A 19,226-nucleotide genomic window follows, 5' to 3' on the forward strand; every position below is an offset into this window, starting at 1 on the left:
CCCGACACTACGTACTCTGTATGCCGACAGCACTCAACACAGAGTACCAGATTGACATGTCTGTACGGAATACGTCGATCAACGTAATTGAAACAAAGGATCAATCAATGATCCACAAGGCTTAGCAGGGCGGCTCGACGAGACCAAAGTGGCACCTGGGTATTGTCGCGTGCGGGACGGATGCTAGTGGTGGGCAAGTTCCGGGTTCGTTGCTGCTACGCAAGCGTCCCGTCAACGGTCGCTCTTGCCATAAACTGCCTGGCCCATTCCCATAACAGCCAAGCCTGGGATGATTGAGGCGCCATGGGCCAGTGCCCGTGGGCCAATCCCGTCCTTGGATAGGGCATAGGGGCTCCCCGGGCGGCCTGCTGGTGGAGCACGGCCATCAATTGACTTGACTCTAGAAATTGAGCCATTTTCATTCGATGGCGTCCAAGGCAGCAGTCTCAATGGCTGTTACCCGTCAGCGACTAAGCGGACAAGCCCGTTCCACTTAATAACCTGTCTGGTCAGCCCAGCCCGGTGGCTGCCGAAAAAGTCGACTTGTTCCATGTCCCGTCGTCTCTCGCCTCCAAAGCCCCAGTCAGTGCCTTGTCCTGGTTTTTCCACTTGACATCTTCACGCCCATCATCTCCCATGTCTGCACTGTTGCGGTTTTGATACTCGATGGCGCCCGCGTTGGGGAAGCGCCTCGCCCTTGCGGGCATCATTGCCTTCTCGACCCTCATCCTCTATGTCTGGCAGAGCCACCTGCTCCCCAATGTCGAGAAATTCCTTCCCAAGGTCCACGCCGATCATGCCGCCGTGCCCATTGTCGCCCACAAGGAGATCCGCTGCCCCGGCGGCTTTGGCGAGGGCCAGTCCAAGTCATTCGGAAACAAGACGTCTACGGCCCGGCAAAAGGAGCACCAACTCGTCACGGCACCCAAAATCATTGGGCTCGTCTTCTTTGGTAGACGCGCGACCGTGTCGATTCTGGACTGCTACTTGAAGGTAGGAAGCGGCAGAGTCAAGCCAAGCCCCCAGCCGTCATCTCCCCATGTCACTTGTTGGCCATGTGTGTCTGACGCTTTTGCCTGTTAGCGCAATCTAGTGTCGAATGGCGGTCTGCTCGACGAGGTCGTCTGGCTACAGCGAACGAACAACGACGAGGATCTTGCCCTTTTGGACAGATTGCTGGAGAGCGAGCCGCAGTACTCGAGACAAGTAATCGACGATGCCAACGCCTACGACTTTGCTAGCTCCTACAACATCATTGATGATGGCAACATGTACATTAAGATTGACGATGACATTGTGGGTTCTTGCCGCCTTTCCGCCGAGCGCTTCCATGTCGCCCTCTGACCCTGCCGCAGGTTTTCATCGAGGACAACGCGATTCGCTCCATTGTTTGCACCAAGCTTGCGCGACCCGACTTCTACGTCGTCTCGGCAAACGTCGTCAACCAGCCCATGATTAGCTGGATTCACTGGAATCTCGGCGCCGTGCGGCCCTACCTTCCCGAAACCAACGGCGAATATCCCGCCCCCGAGCCCGGGCACCAAGTCGACTGGAGGGCGTCTGCGCTGCCCTCTTGGCGCGGGCCGAGCGATGTCAACGCCAGCTTTTGGAGCTCGCCCGACAACAAGAAACACCGCTGGCTGCCGGTTCGCGGCAAGTCGGACCATGTCCTGGACAAGACGCCCATCATGGAGACGCAGTATGATGCCTTTGGCACAGGCCTTCAGAGGTGGCAGGTGGCGGCACAGGAGCACTACAGCTTCTTTGAGAATTTGGAGGCCCGAGAGGTGTGGCGGTACAAGTTTAACGTTTGGGACTTTCAGCGGCTGCGCATGGGCATCCAGTTCATTGCCATGATGGGCCACGACATTAACGCTGCTAAACCCATCCATAGGGACGATGAGGAGCACTTTTCTGTCACTATGCCGAAGAAGCTAGGTAGAGGTAAGTCAACAGAGCCAAGGGTTGCGCCGACCTGCGGAATCCAGTTGCTAACATTGCGCTCCAGGTGCCGTGGCGGATGGGCGCGGCGTAGTCGCTCATTACAGCTTTGGGCCGCAATCAAGAGAGGGAGGGCTAGACACGACCGATATATTGGATCGCTATCGTTCCTACGCCAAGGAGAATGTCTGCGCGGGTCCTATGCTGTGGTCTCCATAGTTGCAGTACCTTTTCCATTTCATCATGCGACATTTTTATTTTTTTAAGCGGCGGCGTGGAGTTTGGCGGAGTTGATCTTCGGGTGTTATATAGTAGATGGATTGGCATTGTATAATAATGAAAAAGACAGCGTGCTCTATCCTGAGCGTTCATGTTGGAATATATATGATGACGGTGGCTATCGTACGGCCCTTGTGAAGTCGGCGGCGACTGGTCAAACCATGATGATGGGAGTCAAACACAAACCAGTCCAGGCTTTAGAATTTTTGTCAGAAGCACCACTATGGGTTCTGGGCCCGGAATTTGTGCTGGGCCCAAGAAGTTGGTCCTGCGAGGCGGCCTAGGCGGTAGATGTTGACAATCATGATACGGCACAGTGACTTGATCTTGGTGGCGATTACACCCAAGGTCCATGCACTCGCATCCGGTTGGAGACGTCAAGTCAATTGGTTCGTCCAGTTCCAACAGAAGCCGAGACTCCAACCATGGCACGACCGAGTCCTACTACCAGACCAAAGAGAGTCAAGTTTCACTTGTGGGGGAGCCTAGCATTTCGGCGCCCTTCACGGCACGTCGTCGCGGTGGGCCTGTTGGCGTTTTGACATGGCTGCGCCCTTGAGCCGAAAGAAACCAGTTGTCAAGCCCTTGCACCCACGAAGTTGAGATATTTACATATGTAGCCACTTGTCGGCGAATCAGTCTGCGAGCTGCACCTGAGACGGCGCAGTCATCTTGGCCATCTGCAGACTACTCTACTCCTCGTCCACGATTCATAAACAGCTTCTGGGGCTTGCAAGCAAACGACACGAACAGCAGGACCATGAGAATCGGATTTCTTGGCTTGGGCCGGATGGGCACGCCCATGGCCCTCAATCTCTGCAAGACGTATCCCACAACGGTTTGGAACCGGAGCGCGTCCAAGTATCCTGCATTGACCGCGGCCGGGGCCAAGATTGGCCATACGCCAGCCCAGGTCGCCCAACACTCGGATGTCATCTTCACCATGCTCTTCGATGCGCCGGCCATCCAGTCCGTATTCGACGACGGCCTCAAGCGAGCCATCAGAAACAAGACAATCATCAATACCAGCTCGGTGCCCGTGGAATTCAGCCAGCAGCTCGAGAGGCAGATCCTGCGCGCGGGCGGGAGCTACGTCGAGATGCCCGTGAGCGGGAGCAAGGTGCCCGCCGAGCAGGGCAGGCTGGTGGGAATGATGGCCGGCGACAAGGCCGTGTGCGACCGGGTGCGACCGCACGTGCAGCCGCTCACCTGTGCCTCCGTCTACTGCGGCCCGACGGGCTCGGGGCTCAAGATGAAGTACGCCATCAACGCCTACTTGATCACCATGACGGCGGGGCTCGCCGAGTCCATGAGCCTCGCGCAGGCGCAGGGCTTGGACCTCGACGCCTTCGCCGAGGTGCTGGCGGCCGGTCCCCTGGCCTCTGCGTACTCCGGGCTCAAGGTGGACAAGGTCCTGGCCCGGGACTGGTCGGCGCAGGCCGCCATCAAGGACTGCTACAACAGCACGCAGCTCATCCGGGCGGCGGCGGCGGCGGCGCACACGCAATCGCCGCTCGTGGGGCTGTGCGGCGAGCTGTACAGTCAAGCAAAGGCATCCGGCATGGCAGAGGATGACATGATTGCCGTGTTCAAGGTGCTGGCTAGGTCGACTGCTACTCCCTCTACGTAGAACATGGCGCCGCCTCGGTCCATCCAAAAATGAATGCTACATGTACATTGATTGACACTACACTGTTGACGAGAGCCTCTTGGCCACGCCACGAGCTCCCCCTTCCTCTCCAAACATGGACTGCAGGTCCGCGGCAAAAAGCTCGGGTTCCTCAAAGGCCGCAAAGTGTCCGCCGTGGGAGTGCGTCGCCTCGTAAACGACGGGCCCTAGACATTGGCCCCACGACTTGGGCACGACAAACAAGTCCTTGGGGTAGTACGATATCCCCAGCGGAACCGAGGGCACGTACCGGGTGCATTTGACCGACGACTTGCGCGCGTGGTACGCCTCGTAGTAGATGCAAAGGCTCGCGGCCGGGCCCGCCGTAGAAAACTGGTAAATGGACACCCACGTCAGGATTTCGTCGTCGGTCCACGGGTAGTCGTGCGTCCAGTCGTGCAGCTTTTCGTAGATCCATCCCAGCAGGGCCACGGGCGAGTCGGCGAGCGAGAAGCCCAGCGTGGACGGCTTCGTGCTCTGCTGCAGCATGTAGCCCGCGCCCTCGGCAAAGTACCACAGGGTCCTCGCGAGCCCCTGCTTGTCGGTGTGGGAGTACTGCCCCAGGAGATACTGGAGGCCGAACCACAGCGACTTGGCCGGGGGCGGCCGGACGACGGGGAAGTTGATGTGCGACGCGAGGCAGTGCTCTGGATATTGCAGGCCGATGAGGCGGGTGATGAAGAAGCCCCAATCGCCGCCTTGCGTGACTGTACGAAGCATCAATTACTTGGTGCGCAATGGATTTGCCTGGCGAGGCGTCATGGTTTGCGGTCAGGGGCATCGTATCCTACCGTAGTTTTCGTAGCCGAGTTGAAGCATGACCTTGTGCATGCACTCTGCGTACTGGGGAAGAGCAAATCCTCGCTGCCGGACCTGCTGGGAGAAGCCGAAGTTGGGCAGCGACGGCGCGATGAGGTGAAAGGCCTGTTGTCCCTGGCGAGGCTCCGTGAGCAGAGGCAAGATCTTGGTGGCTTCCAGGAAGCTGCCCGGCCCTATGTCATTGGATTCGTCTTGGTTAGATGGTTCAATTCAACTCAACGCGTGGTACGGACGTCGACACTCACACCCATGGACGAACAAGAGCGGAATGGCGTTTGGCTGGGAGCTCCGCTGGTGGAGGAAGTGAATGTCGAGCGGTTCAAAGCCGTCGACGGAAATCTTGGTCATGTAGTGAGGCAGCTTGTTGAGCTTCTGCTCCTGCGCTCTCCAGTCAAACGTGTCCTCCCAATGTTTGGCGAGCCGTTTGACGTCGTTGCGCGCCGCGCCATACGTCCAGTCGTCGGAGAAGTCGACTTGGTCCGGGTATGCAGCCTTGGCCAGTTTGGCCTTTAACGCGGCAATGGCCGAGTCGGGGACGGCAATCTTGAAGGGTTTGATGTCGGGAAGCATGGTCGGTGCAGCAAGCGATTCCAAGATGCCTGCGTCGATGGCTCTCGCGATGACGCCTGACGCAGATTTGGCCGGCGCCTCTGTCCTCCAGAAAACGTCGAGTCAAATGTAGCGTAGCGCCGAGTTGCGGAGTAATTCATGATGCGAGGAGGGGAGCCGCGGCTCAACTCCAGATGTCACTTTGACTGGAAAGACCGGATGCAGGCGTCAACGGTGGCATGGCCACGACGGGCGGGATGACCACCGGGATGACGGCGCATCTTGGAAGCCCGCAGACTTGGAGTGGTGAGATGAAAAACCCAACGGGAATTTCCTGCATGGCGTGGCGATGCTCCGATACTCAGCCTCCCGCTTTGCTTTGATTGTGGCGCGAGACCTCGCCTGCAAGCGGCCTACATCAAAGTCTATGTTATCAGTGATCAATTGATGGTTCAAATGTTTGCATGTCTGAAATGTCAAGTCAAGTTCAAATGTTGATGTCCAAACAGTGTCAGGGTGCCCCACATTTGTCCACCGGTCTGAGGTACAGTCTAGCGACATTAGAGCAACTTGCTCCTCAGGTGTCTACGTGTACGTACCCTAGGTACTTCATGCCGATATTAATGTACTCTGTGCTGTCTGGTGTGATACCGGGATAACGGCTGGTTCATAGTTGCCGCTGATGAGGTCAACTTGCACCAACGCTCACAACGGACAGCCACAAAACACACACAACATCCTCAATAATGTGGTTGTATTTCATCGACATGTACACACCAAGATCAAGAGGCGCACATTCTGCCACATGTACATGTAGAGCTAAGAGCATCACTCATGCTCGGCAAGGTTCCGTTGCCCATCAATGATGCTCCCGCCCAATGTTGCCTATCAATGCCTCCAGCAGGCCAACAACGTCGATTCTACGGCCTTGCCAACAGAGCCATTAAGAATATCAACGACAAAAAATGTTTCCATCTCCGTGCATGTCCAGATATTGCGTCCATCGGCCCCCACACACTAGACTACCGCCCGTCGAGGCGGAAACAATGAAACCCGCAAACAAGCATGGGAATCAGATGATGCGCGTCTTCTCGCCCGGTTTCAGCCAGCGAATCTTGTTTTCAATATTTGCCGCCTCAAAAACCTTGGCCGCCTGGGAGCTATTTTCCGCAAAGTGGCCCCAGCCGTCGCAGTGCATGGGTATCACCACATCGGGGTCAATGTCGCCAATCAAGCGAACAGCCTGGCTGCCGTCCATGGTGATTTGCAGCGGCGGGTCAGACACGGGGACAGATGCGGCCCCCAGGTTCAGCAGCGCGGCCCGGACGTGGAATCTCTCCTTGATGCCCGCGAGCTCCTCCATGTAGACGGTGTCGCCCGAGAAGTAGATGGCGTTGGGCTTCCCGTTGGTCTGGCCAAACTCGGGCCCGGACAGGACGAAGCCCACGCACTCCCCGCCGGGCAGGTGCTGGCAGGGAGTGGCCGTCACTTCGAAGCGCACGCCGCCCATTCACTTCGAGGCGCCCGCCGCCGATGCTGGCGGTTGTCGTCTCCCACGGGGACATGCCGCGGACGCCGGGACGGGGCGCGAGCTTGCCGGCGCCGTCGCGGGTGGTGAAGACGCGGCGGCCGTCGAGAAGCCGGCGGCCGAGCTCGTCCAGGTTGTCCGGGTGGTCCTCGTGGCTCAAGAGCACGGCGTCGATGACTGGGAGGTCCGCCAGACCGAGGGCAGGCCCGGATGCGATTTTCAGCACGACGATGCCCTGGTCCCACTCTGTCCCGGCGGGCGAGAAGAAGGGGTCGGTGATGAAGTTGACTCCGTTGATTTCGAGAACCGCGGTGGCGGTGCCGATGAAGGTGATGTTTAGGGAAGTCATGGTGAGATGGTGAGCAAACAAGTCGTGGGAAGCAGATTCTCCAAGATCAAAAATCGCCCACTCCTTTTAAACATTTTATACTTTTTGCCATTTTATACTTTTGCATCAACGTATGTAAGCGCCACGACGGCAAAGGTGCCTATTAATAATAATGCAAGTCCGTGGACATGGCCGCATCGGGACGCAGAACCCGGGTGGTGGCGCATCCTAATGAACAACTTGGTAAGCCAATGCCGTGCAGGTAAAGTTTGCTCTCAAGCCGTGCTCTTTTCAAGTTCAGCTGCTGTCGAATCAAGGGCTTGGTGGCTGGGTGCTTGGAGCCTTGGACTGGACCCCATCATTGACAATTTACCATGACATGATTCACACGTTCAAGTCTCGGGTGCGAATGCGAATGCTAGTTACTCATTGTTGTTATCCCTATTGGCCAAGAAGCTTCTTCCCAATCAGCCCAAATCGTCTCGCCATGACGAAAAGCCTCAACCGCCGTGGAACAAAGTAGTACATGAACCAGGCAATGGAGACGGAACCTCCGCTCCAGAACCAAATGGGCCTGTTCTTCTTCTGGATCATGCCTATGATTTTGCGAGCGTACTCGTCGGTGTCCATTGCTCCCTTTTGAGACATGGTCACTCGGTGCAGCCAGAAATTCTGCACGGGAAGGTACCGCGAGCCCTCGGGGAGAGACAGGCTGTCCTCGCGAACTAAAGGGCGACTGGGGTTAGTTGCTGCCTCGAGAAACAATGTGGACGGAATGACTCGCCTAGGTTGCTCTTCACGCCGCCCGTCACAACGGTCACAACGTCAACTCTACATCAGCCAGTCAGCGAGGTTGTCTGCGGAAAGAAGAGAAGAAAAAAAAAGATGGCAGCGGAATGCACAGTACCCGAGAGGCTTGAGCTCCATGCGAAGCGCGTCGCCATAGGCATGAAGCGCCGCCTTGGTCGCATTGTAGGCGGAGGAATACACCAGCGGCACAATGGGCGCAATGCTGCCAATGTTAACAACGCAGCCCTTTGCGTTGATCAAGAGGTCCGAGAAGGCCTTGACCATTCGCATGACGCCCAGGACGTTGACGTCAAACATGGAGGCCACGACGCCGTCGACATCGAGGTCCAGGGCCGGCCGGTGCGTCGCGGAGCCGGCATTGTTGACGAGGACGTGGAGCTTGTCGTTTGTCACGGAGGAGACCTTCTTGGCGGCGGCTGATACGGACTCGGTGGACGAGACGTCGAGCTCAATGGCTATGATGCCCGGCCGCAGGAGCTCGCTGGCGCTCGAGGGCCGCCGCACGGCGCAAATGACAAAGTAGCCGGCCGAATGCAGCTCGAGGGCGAGTGCGCCTCCGATGCCGCCGACTCCGGCTCCGGTGACAAGGGCTACTTTTTGGCCGGCTCGGGGGCCCTCGGTGTTTTCTGCCATTTGCTCACTCGTCTAGCTGTGCCTGAGACACAGCGGCATATACTTTGATGCGAGTGCGATGCTACTGGAGAGTGTTGCCTTGCGTCCTCGAACCAGTTGAGGATCGCCCACAGTGTATTGTCAACGGTCCAACTGGGCAGCTTTGGATGACAAGCTCAACAATGCGCATCGACGCTTCATGCACCTGCAAAATAATAGTGTTGTGACAGCATCAACTACTGTGTTGCGGTCATAGGCAAGCCTTGGGGTTGTTGTGCTGTGTATTGGAAAGGCATGTGCATGTTTGTTGGCAAGATTGGAATTTGAGAAGCAGGGGAGGCATCTGCCGAGGTAAGCCTGGATCTGCCCAGCGCCACTCACCTTGGGAGCAAACTCTCCACTTGACTGCATGGCGTCGTATTACAGGCCTGGCTGGTCTGATTCGCATCTTTGAGTGCTCAAATGTTACTCAACATTCAATGTTGAAACGTTTTGTCTCACCGTCGACCGTAAGGTGGTTGGATGGCCGTCACCGCCGGCACATTGCCGCCCAGCACAACGTGCCACAAGCAATTACAAAGGATCCATTGATAGGAACAGCGCATGCAGCACGCTGGAAACGGGCTTCATGCCTCCCACAGCGTCTGGTGTGCTGAATTCCCAAAACACCATTGCCTTTTGCTGCCTCGCCATGCTCAGCTGCCACATCATCACCGTAAAGCCAATGCCCTCACCTCGTAGCCCTCATAGTAGCGTGTCCGGCCTCAGCCAGTCAAACGTGTCAAACAGCTCAAAATTAAAGTCCGGCTGCACGGCATCCAGGCTCACCGGCGGCCAGCGCTCATCCTCTGGCGCGTTCAACGTGTGATCCAGCACAAGCTGGATCACGGAGCTGCAGTTTGCGCAGAGCTCGCCATTCGGACCGCCGGGACCGACCCAGTCCAAAAACCCAACCAGCAGGCTCAGCTGCTGAATGATGCTGGACCGCGTCATCTTGGAATTCCGCCCATGTCGCCCGCCAAAGGTCGGCTTCAGGAGCTCCATGCACAGGATGCCGCCGCCAGGCGTGGCATACGCCATCACCAGCCAGGCAAAGTCTGCGCGAGCCATGCCGAAGCGGTCCTTGTTGGTCCAGAAGAGCAGCGTGCGCGACACGAGCTCGAAGCTCGTCGCCAGGAGCTCGCCCTCGTCGCCGTGGCCGCGCCGCGACAGCAGCCGCTCCACGACAAACAGGTTCTGCAGGTGCTCCAGCTTGATGACGAGCCGGGCGTACACGCGTTCCATGTCGGCCAGGGGGTCGTCAAACTCGCCGTCGCGATACGCGACCGAGTCGGGGAAGCTGGCCACCGTGTCCGTCTCTCGACGCTTTAACTGCCTATGTGGCCGCCCGGTTAGACTGCGCGCCGGAAAACAAGAGGACTGAAAAGACAAGGGCGCAGAGGAAGCATACAATAGAGTCTCGACCGAAGTCTCTTTCCAGTTGCCGACGGCGATTTCGACAAGCTCGTCGCGCAGCAGGGCAATCTGCAAACGGCACCGGAGGGACGTGGCCGCGTAGAGCCCGCCCTTGGTGTTCCAGCCGTTTTCGTCGAGCGCGCGCACCGACGAGGCAATGGCTGCCTCGCTGCCCAGCAGCTCCTGGTCGTCGAGGTCCAGCGGCAAGGGGGTCGAAATGTACCGCCGGCTGATTTGCGGCGGGCGTCCCGTGAACAAGACGATGACCTTGTCCAGGATGAAGACGTGCGCGGCCACTCTGCGGCGCGTCTCCGAGCTCAGGCACGGCTCGTACGTTGGCGACGGTGACTCGGCGTGGTGGCCGAGAAACGTCAGCAGAGAAGTAGACTCGGACATGGCTCTCCAGCAAGAAAGACCTAGAAACGACGCCGTCAGCCCATGTTGATCAATACTACACATGTACCAAGGGGGAATCTGTAGGCCGTCGTCGTACTGGCATCTCCCATAATGACGGATTCCGCAATGGCGCGCCGCGTGCACAGCAGCAGCAGGATGCTGTTGCCGTCTGAGAACCTGCGCGCCAGGTCGATGGACAGTCCGAGGCAAACCCGGGACACCTCGGGCCAGTGTTTGCTGAGGCTCCCGCCCGACACGCCTCGCTGCGTCGTCCAGGTACGGTCCTCGCCCAGCTCTTTAAAGGTGAACAGGAGCCCGAGCGACTCCCAGCGCAGGTTCGGCCCCGAGAGCTGGGAAATCCACTCCTCCGGGTCCCGGACGTTGTCGGAGAAGGGCCGCAGCGTGTTGTTGCTGAGCGTCGTGGCAATCTCCTCGAGCTGGGAGTCGACGCGGTTTGCGCCGAGATATTTGCCAAAGCGGCCGTAGAGAGACTCGAGAATGCGCTGCGCAGCCACCGGAGCCCACCCGTCGTACAGATGAGGTGACATTCTCAATGCAACGGGCCCCCGCGGAGGGCTCGGGATGCTGCGAAGCACAACCAGGCACATTTCTCGCGTGGGAGAGAGTAATACGTCCGACGACACGTCCGCAGGTCGCTGCCTCTGTCTTGCCTCCCCCGGTACGGGCAGGCAAGCCTGGAAACCCTGCAGCATGGACAGCGTTTGGGTCGTCTCATCGTACACTGCCGAGTGGCTGGTTGCGCCGAGGAAGCCTGATCCAGAGGCAGAAGCAGACGACATGTCCCGAGGAGGTGACGCAGTGTGCAAGTGTCTTGACTTGCGGGCGGGTGGCTGCGTGTCATCCGAGACTGTGCGTGAAGGCGCCGTGTTGAAGTCAAACGAGCTGCTGGTTTTATTCCTGGGCGTCGGCTTCGAGTCGCCGACCAAGTAGACACAGGTTCCAGCCTGGTTTCTTGCTCGGCATCGGTTGCATACCGGCTGTGTGTGATCACAGGCAACCTTGCGTCTCCGGCACGGATCGCATGCTTGGAGGCGGCCATTCGGTCGACGGGGAGCCGTCCTGTCCGGGGAACTCATTGCTTGTAAGCAGGCCTATTGTTGTGCGGGCGTTGTTCTGTTGGGTGATGTTGTCGTAGGCCAGTTGGAGACAAATTCTTCATTTTCAGCTGTTCGATGGCGTCGAGTGGGCAGGTCAAGATTAAGTAAGACGATGATGGTGGTGAACAGACCCGGCCGCGATGCGACAAACGTCAGCTCTTGCGATGCGAAGATGATAAATTGAAAGTGCGCATGAGACTAAATGCTTGATAATACTGTGCACATGGTATTACCGCAAATTTCATTTATTCTTTAACATGAGCCACAGCGTCAGCATACCGGCACGCGTACCTCATCATGTCAATACATGTCGCAGCTATGGCCGATACTACGCAAGATGGACACTTGTGAAATCAGTTTTTTCATTAAAAATAAGCGCCATAATTTGACCTGGCCATAGCCTCCAGGGCCTTTGCCATGAGTGCATCAGAGAAGAAATGTCAAGTTGTTTTGTTTGATTCATGGCTAGTATAGGGTAGGGTGACTAATACCATGGACTTGTCTGGTACTCCGTAGTTTCCTGCCATTTTGATGTCAAGTCTCAAGTGCTGGTTTATTCGTCCGATGTCTTGACATGCCACTACACGGTACATGCCCACGCCGCCGAGTTCCAACTGGACAGTCCGTTTTCCTGGGATTCCATCTCGCGCGAGGCATCGATTGATCGCTTCTGATCTGCACCCGCCCGGACCATACGAGTCTGGTATGTCGTCTGGTCTTGTAGCGACGAGCAGCCTCGCCGCCAACATAAAGAGCGCCGACGTGCGGTGGAACCACGTTCGGCCAAGAGAAGAAGTTTGCAGCAAGCTCGCGTGCGCCAACATTCAAGGGGAATTTGCCATGTGACCTTGGACTGTCATGGCCCTGGATTGGCAAGGATCCGCCAAGACCCGCCAGAAAATATTGATTGCTTTGCCCATGGCAAGAGTCAGTTCCTCCATGTCCTCCCTGGTTGCGCGGCGGCATTGTCTGTACCGGGTGGCAGGCTCAAGATGGAATGACCGGCGCATAGTATTGCATCTGGCTGTTGCTATCCACGATGCCAGCTTGTTTCCTTTCGACTCTCCGAGTAATCTATCCGGTAACTACTCCGTGCCTGACAAGGATGCTCTTGAACCGACAGGACGCAACGGCCAGCTCCGAATGGCGTGTGGAGCGTCAAATTTTCAAACCACGCCCGTCTTTTGTCTGGGGGGCAGGGGTCCATGGTTGGCTGAGAAGATCATGTCTGCATGTACATATACATGGATAGTTGAACATGCGTTTGGTTGTACTATCATTTACTAGTATGTATGTATGTATGTATACTCTGCCTGCCGAGTTGCGGTGCCCACATGTATGTACTCCTGAATCTTGTCGAGCAAACACCCACCGACAACCCAGTTGGCAAACCGTCGTGTCATTGAATCAAACCGTATAGCAATACCGACAATACCCAACCATGCCAATTGGTTGTTTTGCCACTGGGCCGCTTCCGCAGGCAGGTTTCAAACCTGCCGCCTGCCGCTCAGGGCCTCCTTGCAGTATGAAAGCTACCAGCAACTCATCAGAATAGTCTCTACTCCGTACACTTTGGTCACTCATGCCGTCGACACGACTCTTCGTTCAATGTTGATGACCAATTCATACACCCCTCCGTGCCAGCGATTCAGATTTAAGCTTACTGCCTCATCTACCCGAGCGTCTTGTGGAAAGTTGGCGGCAACCCGCCCCGACATGGATATATTCGCTCGCTCGCTATGGCAAGGATGCCAGAAACATTTCGTCACTTGGTGCCATTCCGCTCCACCCACGACCTATTTTCCGGCACCATGACCGACATGTTCTTGCATGGCCCTGGTCGCACTCTCTGATTTATTCGTCCACTGCACCGAGGAGGCCAAGCTTGGCAAGTTCCAGCGGGTCAATGGGGTGAAATTATTGCCAAGGGCACCTTGGACGTCCTCGGGAATATATACGTACTCATTTCCCCCGTCTTTTTTCTCTCAAATTTTTCAGTCTTTGACCGCGAAATCCTGGGGTAGCAAAGAACAAGTCGGGCTAGCACGGTGCGACTTCATCCCACGATTCACAAGGCGGAACAAGCACAACAACCACACTCTGGTCCTGTCCCCAGTCCCTGCCAGTCGAAAGATGAGTGCCGACATAGCCAGGGAGGCCGAGGCCCGTCATGACAAGGCGCAAGAGTCGATTGAGCCCGCGGAAGTGCAGCACAAGACGTTCTGGCAAGCCGCCCTGCCGGTTTTTGCTTGTGGCGCCGGCCTGTTTTCAGACGGATACATCAATAATGTCAGCACTGGGAAATTCGCGTCGGGGAAAAATCACATGCTAACTGCTCTCACCAGGTCATTGGGTCGGTAAACACCGTGTTGGGAATCCAGTATGGCTCGTTGTACAAGGACTCACAAGCCTCCATGTATGTTGCTGACATTGCGTTTGCTGGTACCGTCGTTGGCCAGCTGCTGTTTGGCTTCCTTTCCGACCGCTGGTCTCGATCCAACTCGCTCGTCGTATCTACTATTATTCTCATCATCTTTACAGCCCTCGCCGCGGGGTCCTACTACCGCGGCGACACGATTGGCATGTTTAATATCCTGGCCGCCTGGCGTTTCTTTGTAGGCATCGGTATCGGAGGTATGTAAAAAAAGAAGAAAAAAAAGCTCCTGGTAAAAGGACTGAGCTGACAACCATTTCAGGTGAATATCCTGCTGGTAGTGTCGGATGTGCCGAGTCAACGGGGGATCTGAAAAAGGGCACACGACACAGGTGGTTCATCCTCTTCACCAACACCATGATCAACTGTGGTTTCGTCTTTGGCGCCTTCTTGCCCTGTTCGTCCTGGCCAACCCGTGTGTCCCTGCTGTAGATGGACAGTGAGAAATGACTAACCTGGCAACAGACGTGATAGCGGCGGCCGCTCACAACACAAACTACAGCACCATCTGGCGAACAAGTCTCGGAATCGGTGTCGTCTTCCCCTTGGTCTTGCTCCTGCTCCGTATGCGATTAAAAGAGCCTGAAGAGTTCACAAAAGAAGCCATGCGTAGGCAGACACCGTATATTCTGGTGCTCAAGTTTTACTGGTTTCGCTTGCTGTGTGTCAGCCTCATCTGGTTCCTGTACAACGTTAGTGTTCCTGGCATGCGTACCTGCACCGTCTTGTCGGCTAAATCTTGTCGCAGTTCTCCGTCTACGCCTTTGGCATCTACTCGTCGTCGATTCTGAGCGGCATCTACGACGACCAGGCACCGCTGACTACCATCTTTGGGTGGAACACCGTCATCAACATGTTTTACCTTCCTGGCTCCATCATCGGCTCCTTTGTGAGCGATAAATTGGGACCCAAATACACTCTGATTCTTGGCGTCAGCACCCAGGCCGTGGTTGGGTACATCATGGCTGGTGTCTACGGACAAATCTCCAACAAGATTGCTCCGTTTGCCATTGTCTATGGCATCTTCCTGTCGCTTGGTGAGTTGGGCCCCGGTAATAACATTGGCTTGTTGGCCGCCAAAACCTGCGCAACCGGTGTGCGTGGCAGGTACTACGGTATTGCGGCCGCCATGGGGAAAATCGGTGCTTTCATCGGAACTTGGGTCTTTCCTTACATCCAGGCCGCTGGTGGCAACAAGGTTCAGTCTGCCCAGTACCCCTTCTGGGTCGCGTCAAGTCTCTCCGTGCTGTCTGCGGTCATTGCCTTCTTCTTCATGCCCAACATTGGCCAGGATACAATTGCGGATGAAGACATACGATTCCGGGATTATCTAGAGAGCCAGGGCTGGGATACACGGCAGCTTGGTTTCGATTCCAAAGACCCTGAGCTGTCGGCAGGCGAGAAGCCAGAAGCCGTTCAAAAAACGGACTAAACGTATCCTGTGCGCGCTGGCCGGTAACGCCCACATCTAGAAAAGGACATATACGTCAGATTTTCGATAGGACCTTTGGGTTATGAATTCAATTGTATCCTTTCATGCATCATCTCCCACTGCTCACTAGACAACCCCATCCTTTCCAAGTCGTACAATGTCATCTTGCGTGAATCCAATCTCCGTGAGCACCGCCTCTGTGTGTTCGCCCAATCGGGGGGCTCTTGAGCGAATAGACGGCTTGTCTTTACTAAACTTGACAGGAATTCCTGTATGATGGCCTGATTAGTATAGAAGCCCCGGGAAGCGGCTTGTCCAATGATATGGATCCGTGTATGTACGCACCCAACACGTGCAGTTTTCCAGACTTGGCCGACTCGTCTATCACTGTGTGTATCATGTCTCTCGCGATGGTTTGCGGATGAGAAAACACCTTCTCCATTGTGTTGATGGGGCCATACGGCATGCCGCTGCCTTCAAATCGGGCCATCCAGTCGGCGGTAGTCCGCTCAGAGAACGTCGCATCGAGAATGTCGCCAAGAACCTGCCTATTCTTCACCCTTGACCCATTGTCCACAAATCTCTTGTCTTTGACCAAGTCCTCAAGATGCAGAAGACGACACAGCGATGCAAACTGGCGATCATTGACAGCCCCAACCACAAAGTAGGCGTCTGCTGTTTTGAAGCAATCATAAGGGACAATGCTTGGGTGCGCAGTTCCCCATCTCTGCGCCTCTTGTCCGACGTTCAGCCAGGACATTGCTACGTTGGCCAGAAGAGAGACTTGAGTTTCAAAAAGCGACGTATCGATTTGCTGGCCTTGTCCCGTCACATCGCGCGCTCTGAGTGCCGCCAGGATGGCCCCATGGAGATACAATCCCGTACACATGTCCGTGAGACCGACACCTGGCTTCATGGGTCTCCCTTTGGGCTCTCCCGTAATGTGAAGCAAGCCGGCCTCTGCGGCCGCAATCACATCATAGCCAGCCCGTTTGGAGTAGGGGCCTGTCGCACCATACCCTGTGTCTTTGTTAGCAAATTCGGCGTGCGGAATAGGAGTAGCAGCGCACCCGAGATGCTGGCATGAATAATGTCGGGTTTGACGCTCTTCATATCTTCAAAGCCAATTCGAAGCTCGTCGAGCTTTCCTGGAACAAAATTATCGACGCTGTGGACAATCGTTAGTAGGCGTGTGCTTTCACAGCGGACGGTGCCACACCCTGACGCACACGACATCAGCACGCCGGATAAGAGCCAGCAAGATATCCCGAGCTTCTGGGCGTTTGAGATTCAGAGTGAGGGATCTTTTATTGCGATTGATTGTCGCAAAATAGGCCGAGGATTGCGCATCTCCCGTCTGCCACATGTCGTCCTCTCCGTGTGTGCGCCATTGACGCGTGTCGTCCTGAAAGAAATGGTGAATACTTTACTACCGGCGACTGGAGGAAGGGAAGAAGGAAAATTACGCCTATTAAAGGTTGCTCGATTTTGATCACGTCTGCGCCATAGTCTGCCAGGATTTGGGTGCAGAAGGGGCCCTTGAGCACGACGTCAGACGTGGCTGCTGTCATCTGAATGCAGTCAGAAAACTCACCGCCAGAACCCTGCTTAGATCAACAACCCTGATTCCAGAGAGCGGTCCACTGGTGCTTGAGTATGCAAAGTGTTGCTGATGGTGCCGTCTGGGTCTAAACTGATGTGCAGCTGTCCTTGCATGGCCTAGTCTCATCAGTCGTTCTATCGCCATGGCTTCAAACAAACATGCATATGTGCAATGCGCCGAAACAAGAGCATCAAGAGCGGTGCCAGAAAGTGCAGTGCCAGGAAATGAAGCTGCCGTTTCTCCAAAATACCTCTGCCGTCTGCTTGCCGACTGGCCGGAATCCGGATATTCGGCTCAGGAACCCCAGGTTTCCCCGCGTTGCCGTCCGGCCATTCGGGTCTTGGATGATCCCCTCAACCTAAATCTAGAAGAGTGCACGACGACCAGATCCGAGAGATAAAAAGAGCCGGTTCTAGTTTCGTACATGCGATAGACGCCGCTGTTGCTATTCAGAGAATGTGCCCCTTCTGACCATGGCATCAACCAAGTGTTCACGTCTCCTCCCGAGGCGCGCAAGACCTCAGCTTCAACGGTTGGCCTCCAGACCATACAGCGCTGCGGCGAGAGCCACGGAATTCCTACAATCACACAGTCCAGATCTGTCGGAATCCCAAAAGGCCGTAAGAGAAGCCATTGGCAAGATCTGCCAAAAGTACCCCGACGAATACTGGCTAGCACGGGAGCAAAGCAAAGAGTTCCCCGCCGACTTTTACCACGACCTCGCCAAAGGAGGATGGCTAGGTATTTGCCTCCCTGAAAAGTACGGCGGATCGGGCCTCGGCCTCGCCGAAGCCAGCACCATGATGCAGACGATTGCCGAGTCCGGAGGCGGAATGCAGGCGGCGTCCGCTGTCCACATCAACATTTTTGGCCTCGAGCCCGTCGCCAAATTCGGCACGGAGCAGCAGAAGAAGAGGTTCCTCGAGCCGCTCATTGCCGGTCGAGAGCGAGCCTGCTTTGCCGTGACGGAGCCAAACACGGGACTGGACACGCTGAAATTACAGTCAAAGGCAGTGCGCAACGGGGACCATTACGTGCTCTCGGGGCAGAAGATTTGGATAACTACGGCGCAAACTGCGCAAAAGATTCTTATTCTGGCGCGAACCACTCCCATCAGCCAGGTGAAAAAGTCTTCGGAAGGGCTGTCGCTCTTCTACACTGATCTCAACGACAGCTTGCCCATCCAAATCACCGAGATTGACAAGATGGGCCGCGGCGCCATCGACAGCAATTCCGTCTTTTTTGACGGCTGGAAGGTTCCTTGCAAAGATAGAATTGGGGACGAGGGCCATGGTTTTAAACTGATTATGCATGGCATGAATGCCGAACGCATCCTCATCGGCTGCGAAGCGCTGGGCTTGGGGTATGCTGCGCTGCGAAGAGCGGCACTCTACTCGAATGAGCGGGTTGTGTTTGGCAGGCCGATAGGACAAAACCAGGCAATACAGCATCCTCTGGCCGACAGCTGGATGAACCTGGAAGCCGCTCGACTCGTGCTTGCCCAAGCAGCCAGGATGTACGACGACGGCTATCAAGGCGGCGAATATGCCAATGCGGGAAAGTATCTTGCTGCCGAAGCCGCCTTCAAGGCGTGCGAGAGAGCCGTCATGTGTCATGGCGGCATGGGATATGCCAAAGAGTATCATGTAGAGCGGTATCTGAGGGAGGTTTTGATTCCCAGGATTGCCCCCGTGACCAAGGAAATGATATGTAACTATATTGGACAACGAGTCTTGGGCCTACCGAAATCGTATTGACAACACACTTTGGGAGGTTGACTGTCGCCAACTGGGTCGGTTTGCCGGGGTTCAGGGGTTGTCTATTGCTGAAAGCTTAGCATCTCAAAGAATAGATTACTGTTAAAGGAAATATGGGGAGGCTCATTCATGGGCTGAACTGACCCCACGATGGTCAGTTTCCGATCATCTGGTTTGGAGCAATGCGCCGGGCGGTTGTATACAGCCACAGACGGGTGGATAATATTGCAGACTATTCAGCCAACCAAACAAGCCAATTGCTAGGTTCTGAACTACTCGAGAACTTTTGTCACAGTGTCATAGCGCGTAGAGTGTGCCTTGCCTTCTCACGCATGCCGCCCAGGGAGTGCCCGAAGCTAGGCCACGATCTGGATTGTTCCCATTTTACGAAGTTATCAGGCGTCTTCGGCAAGTCTCCGAGCACGTAGGCATCAATTAGCATACCGCGCTAATGGTATAGAGAGATATTCTACAGCTGGTGCAACGGAAGTGTGTC

The 19,226-nt window shown here is 55.9% G+C and overlaps 9 protein-coding genes across 9 annotated transcripts; 4 read left to right on the plus strand and 5 right to left on the minus strand.

Annotated features, from left to right (window-relative positions):
• Nucleotides 1-666: 666 nt before the first annotated feature.
• Nucleotides 667-2,160, plus strand: MAA_08537 (uncharacterized protein; the record flags this gene model as incomplete). Its single annotated transcript, XM_007826535.1, has 4 exons — nt 667-993; nt 1,084-1,296; nt 1,356-1,944; nt 2,009-2,160. The coding sequence occupies 4 exons, from the start codon at nt 667-669 to the stop codon at nt 2,158-2,160; spliced, it is 1,281 nt and encodes a 426-aa protein (XP_007824726.1).
• Nucleotides 2,161-2,980: 820 nt separating this feature from the next.
• MAA_08538 (3-hydroxyacid dehydrogenase/reductase) lies at nt 2,981-3,850 on the plus strand (the record flags this gene model as incomplete). The annotated part of the gene is made up of 1 exon (XM_007826536.2): nt 2,981-3,850. The coding sequence occupies one exon, from the start codon at nt 2,981-2,983 to the stop codon at nt 3,848-3,850; it is 870 nt and encodes a 289-aa protein (XP_007824727.2).
• Nucleotides 3,851-3,907: 57 nt separating this feature from the next.
• On the minus strand, nt 3,908-5,278 carry MAA_08539 (Epoxide hydrolase; the record flags this gene model as incomplete). The annotated part of the gene is made up of 3 exons (XM_007826537.1): nt 3,908-4,596; nt 4,681-4,899; nt 4,954-5,278. 3 exons carry the CDS (start codon nt 5,276-5,278, stop codon nt 3,908-3,910), a joined length of 1,233 nt encoding a protein of 410 aa, XP_007824728.1.
• Nucleotides 5,279-6,329: 1,051 nt separating this feature from the next.
• Nucleotides 6,330-7,134, minus strand: MAA_08540 (uncharacterized protein; the record flags this gene model as incomplete). Its single annotated transcript, XM_007826538.1, has 2 exons — nt 6,330-6,725; nt 6,772-7,134. The coding sequence occupies 2 exons, from the start codon at nt 7,132-7,134 to the stop codon at nt 6,330-6,332; spliced, it is 759 nt and encodes a 252-aa protein (XP_007824729.1).
• Nucleotides 7,135-7,554: 420 nt separating this feature from the next.
• On the minus strand, nt 7,555-8,556 carry MAA_08541 (uncharacterized protein; the record flags this gene model as incomplete). The annotated part of the gene is made up of 3 exons (XM_007826539.1): nt 7,555-7,838; nt 7,898-7,944; nt 8,021-8,556. 3 exons carry the CDS (start codon nt 8,554-8,556, stop codon nt 7,555-7,557), a joined length of 867 nt encoding a protein of 288 aa, XP_007824730.1.
• Nucleotides 8,557-9,279: 723 nt separating this feature from the next.
• Nucleotides 9,280-11,483, minus strand: MAA_11026 (Cell wall galactomannoprotein; the record flags this gene model as incomplete). The annotated part of the gene is made up of 3 exons (XM_011412971.1): nt 9,280-9,910; nt 9,986-10,406; nt 10,484-11,483. The coding sequence occupies 3 exons, from the start codon at nt 11,481-11,483 to the stop codon at nt 9,280-9,282; spliced, it is 2,052 nt and encodes a 683-aa protein (XP_011411273.1).
• A 2,154-nt stretch (nt 11,484-13,637) lies between these two features.
• MAA_08542 (Major facilitator superfamily domain, general substrate transporter) lies at nt 13,638-15,370 on the plus strand (the record flags this gene model as incomplete). The annotated part of the gene is made up of 5 exons (XM_007826540.2): nt 13,638-13,793; nt 13,850-14,138; nt 14,201-14,335; nt 14,404-14,630; nt 14,687-15,370. 5 exons carry the CDS (start codon nt 13,638-13,640, stop codon nt 15,368-15,370), a joined length of 1,491 nt encoding a protein of 496 aa, XP_007824731.2.
• Nucleotides 15,371-15,496: 126 nt separating this feature from the next.
• On the minus strand, nt 15,497-16,736 carry MAA_08543 (CoA-transferase family III; the record flags this gene model as incomplete). Its single annotated transcript, XM_007826541.1, has 4 exons — nt 15,497-15,651; nt 15,716-16,390; nt 16,441-16,538; nt 16,600-16,736. 4 exons carry the CDS (start codon nt 16,734-16,736, stop codon nt 15,497-15,499), a joined length of 1,065 nt encoding a protein of 354 aa, XP_007824732.1.
• Nucleotides 16,737-17,446: 710 nt separating this feature from the next.
• Nucleotides 17,447-18,730, plus strand: MAA_08544 (isovaleryl-CoA dehydrogenase; the record flags this gene model as incomplete). Its single annotated transcript, XM_007826542.1, has 1 exon — nt 17,447-18,730. One exon carries the CDS (start codon nt 17,447-17,449, stop codon nt 18,728-18,730), a length of 1,284 nt encoding a protein of 427 aa, XP_007824733.1.
• Nucleotides 18,731-19,226: the final 496 nt, after the last annotated feature.

This window comes from Metarhizium robertsii (genome assembly GCF_000187425.2).
Source record: "Metarhizium robertsii ARSEF 23 chromosome Unknown MAA_Scf_3, whole genome shotgun sequence".
NCBI lineage: Eukaryota > Fungi > Ascomycota > Sordariomycetes > Hypocreales > Clavicipitaceae > Metarhizium > Metarhizium robertsii.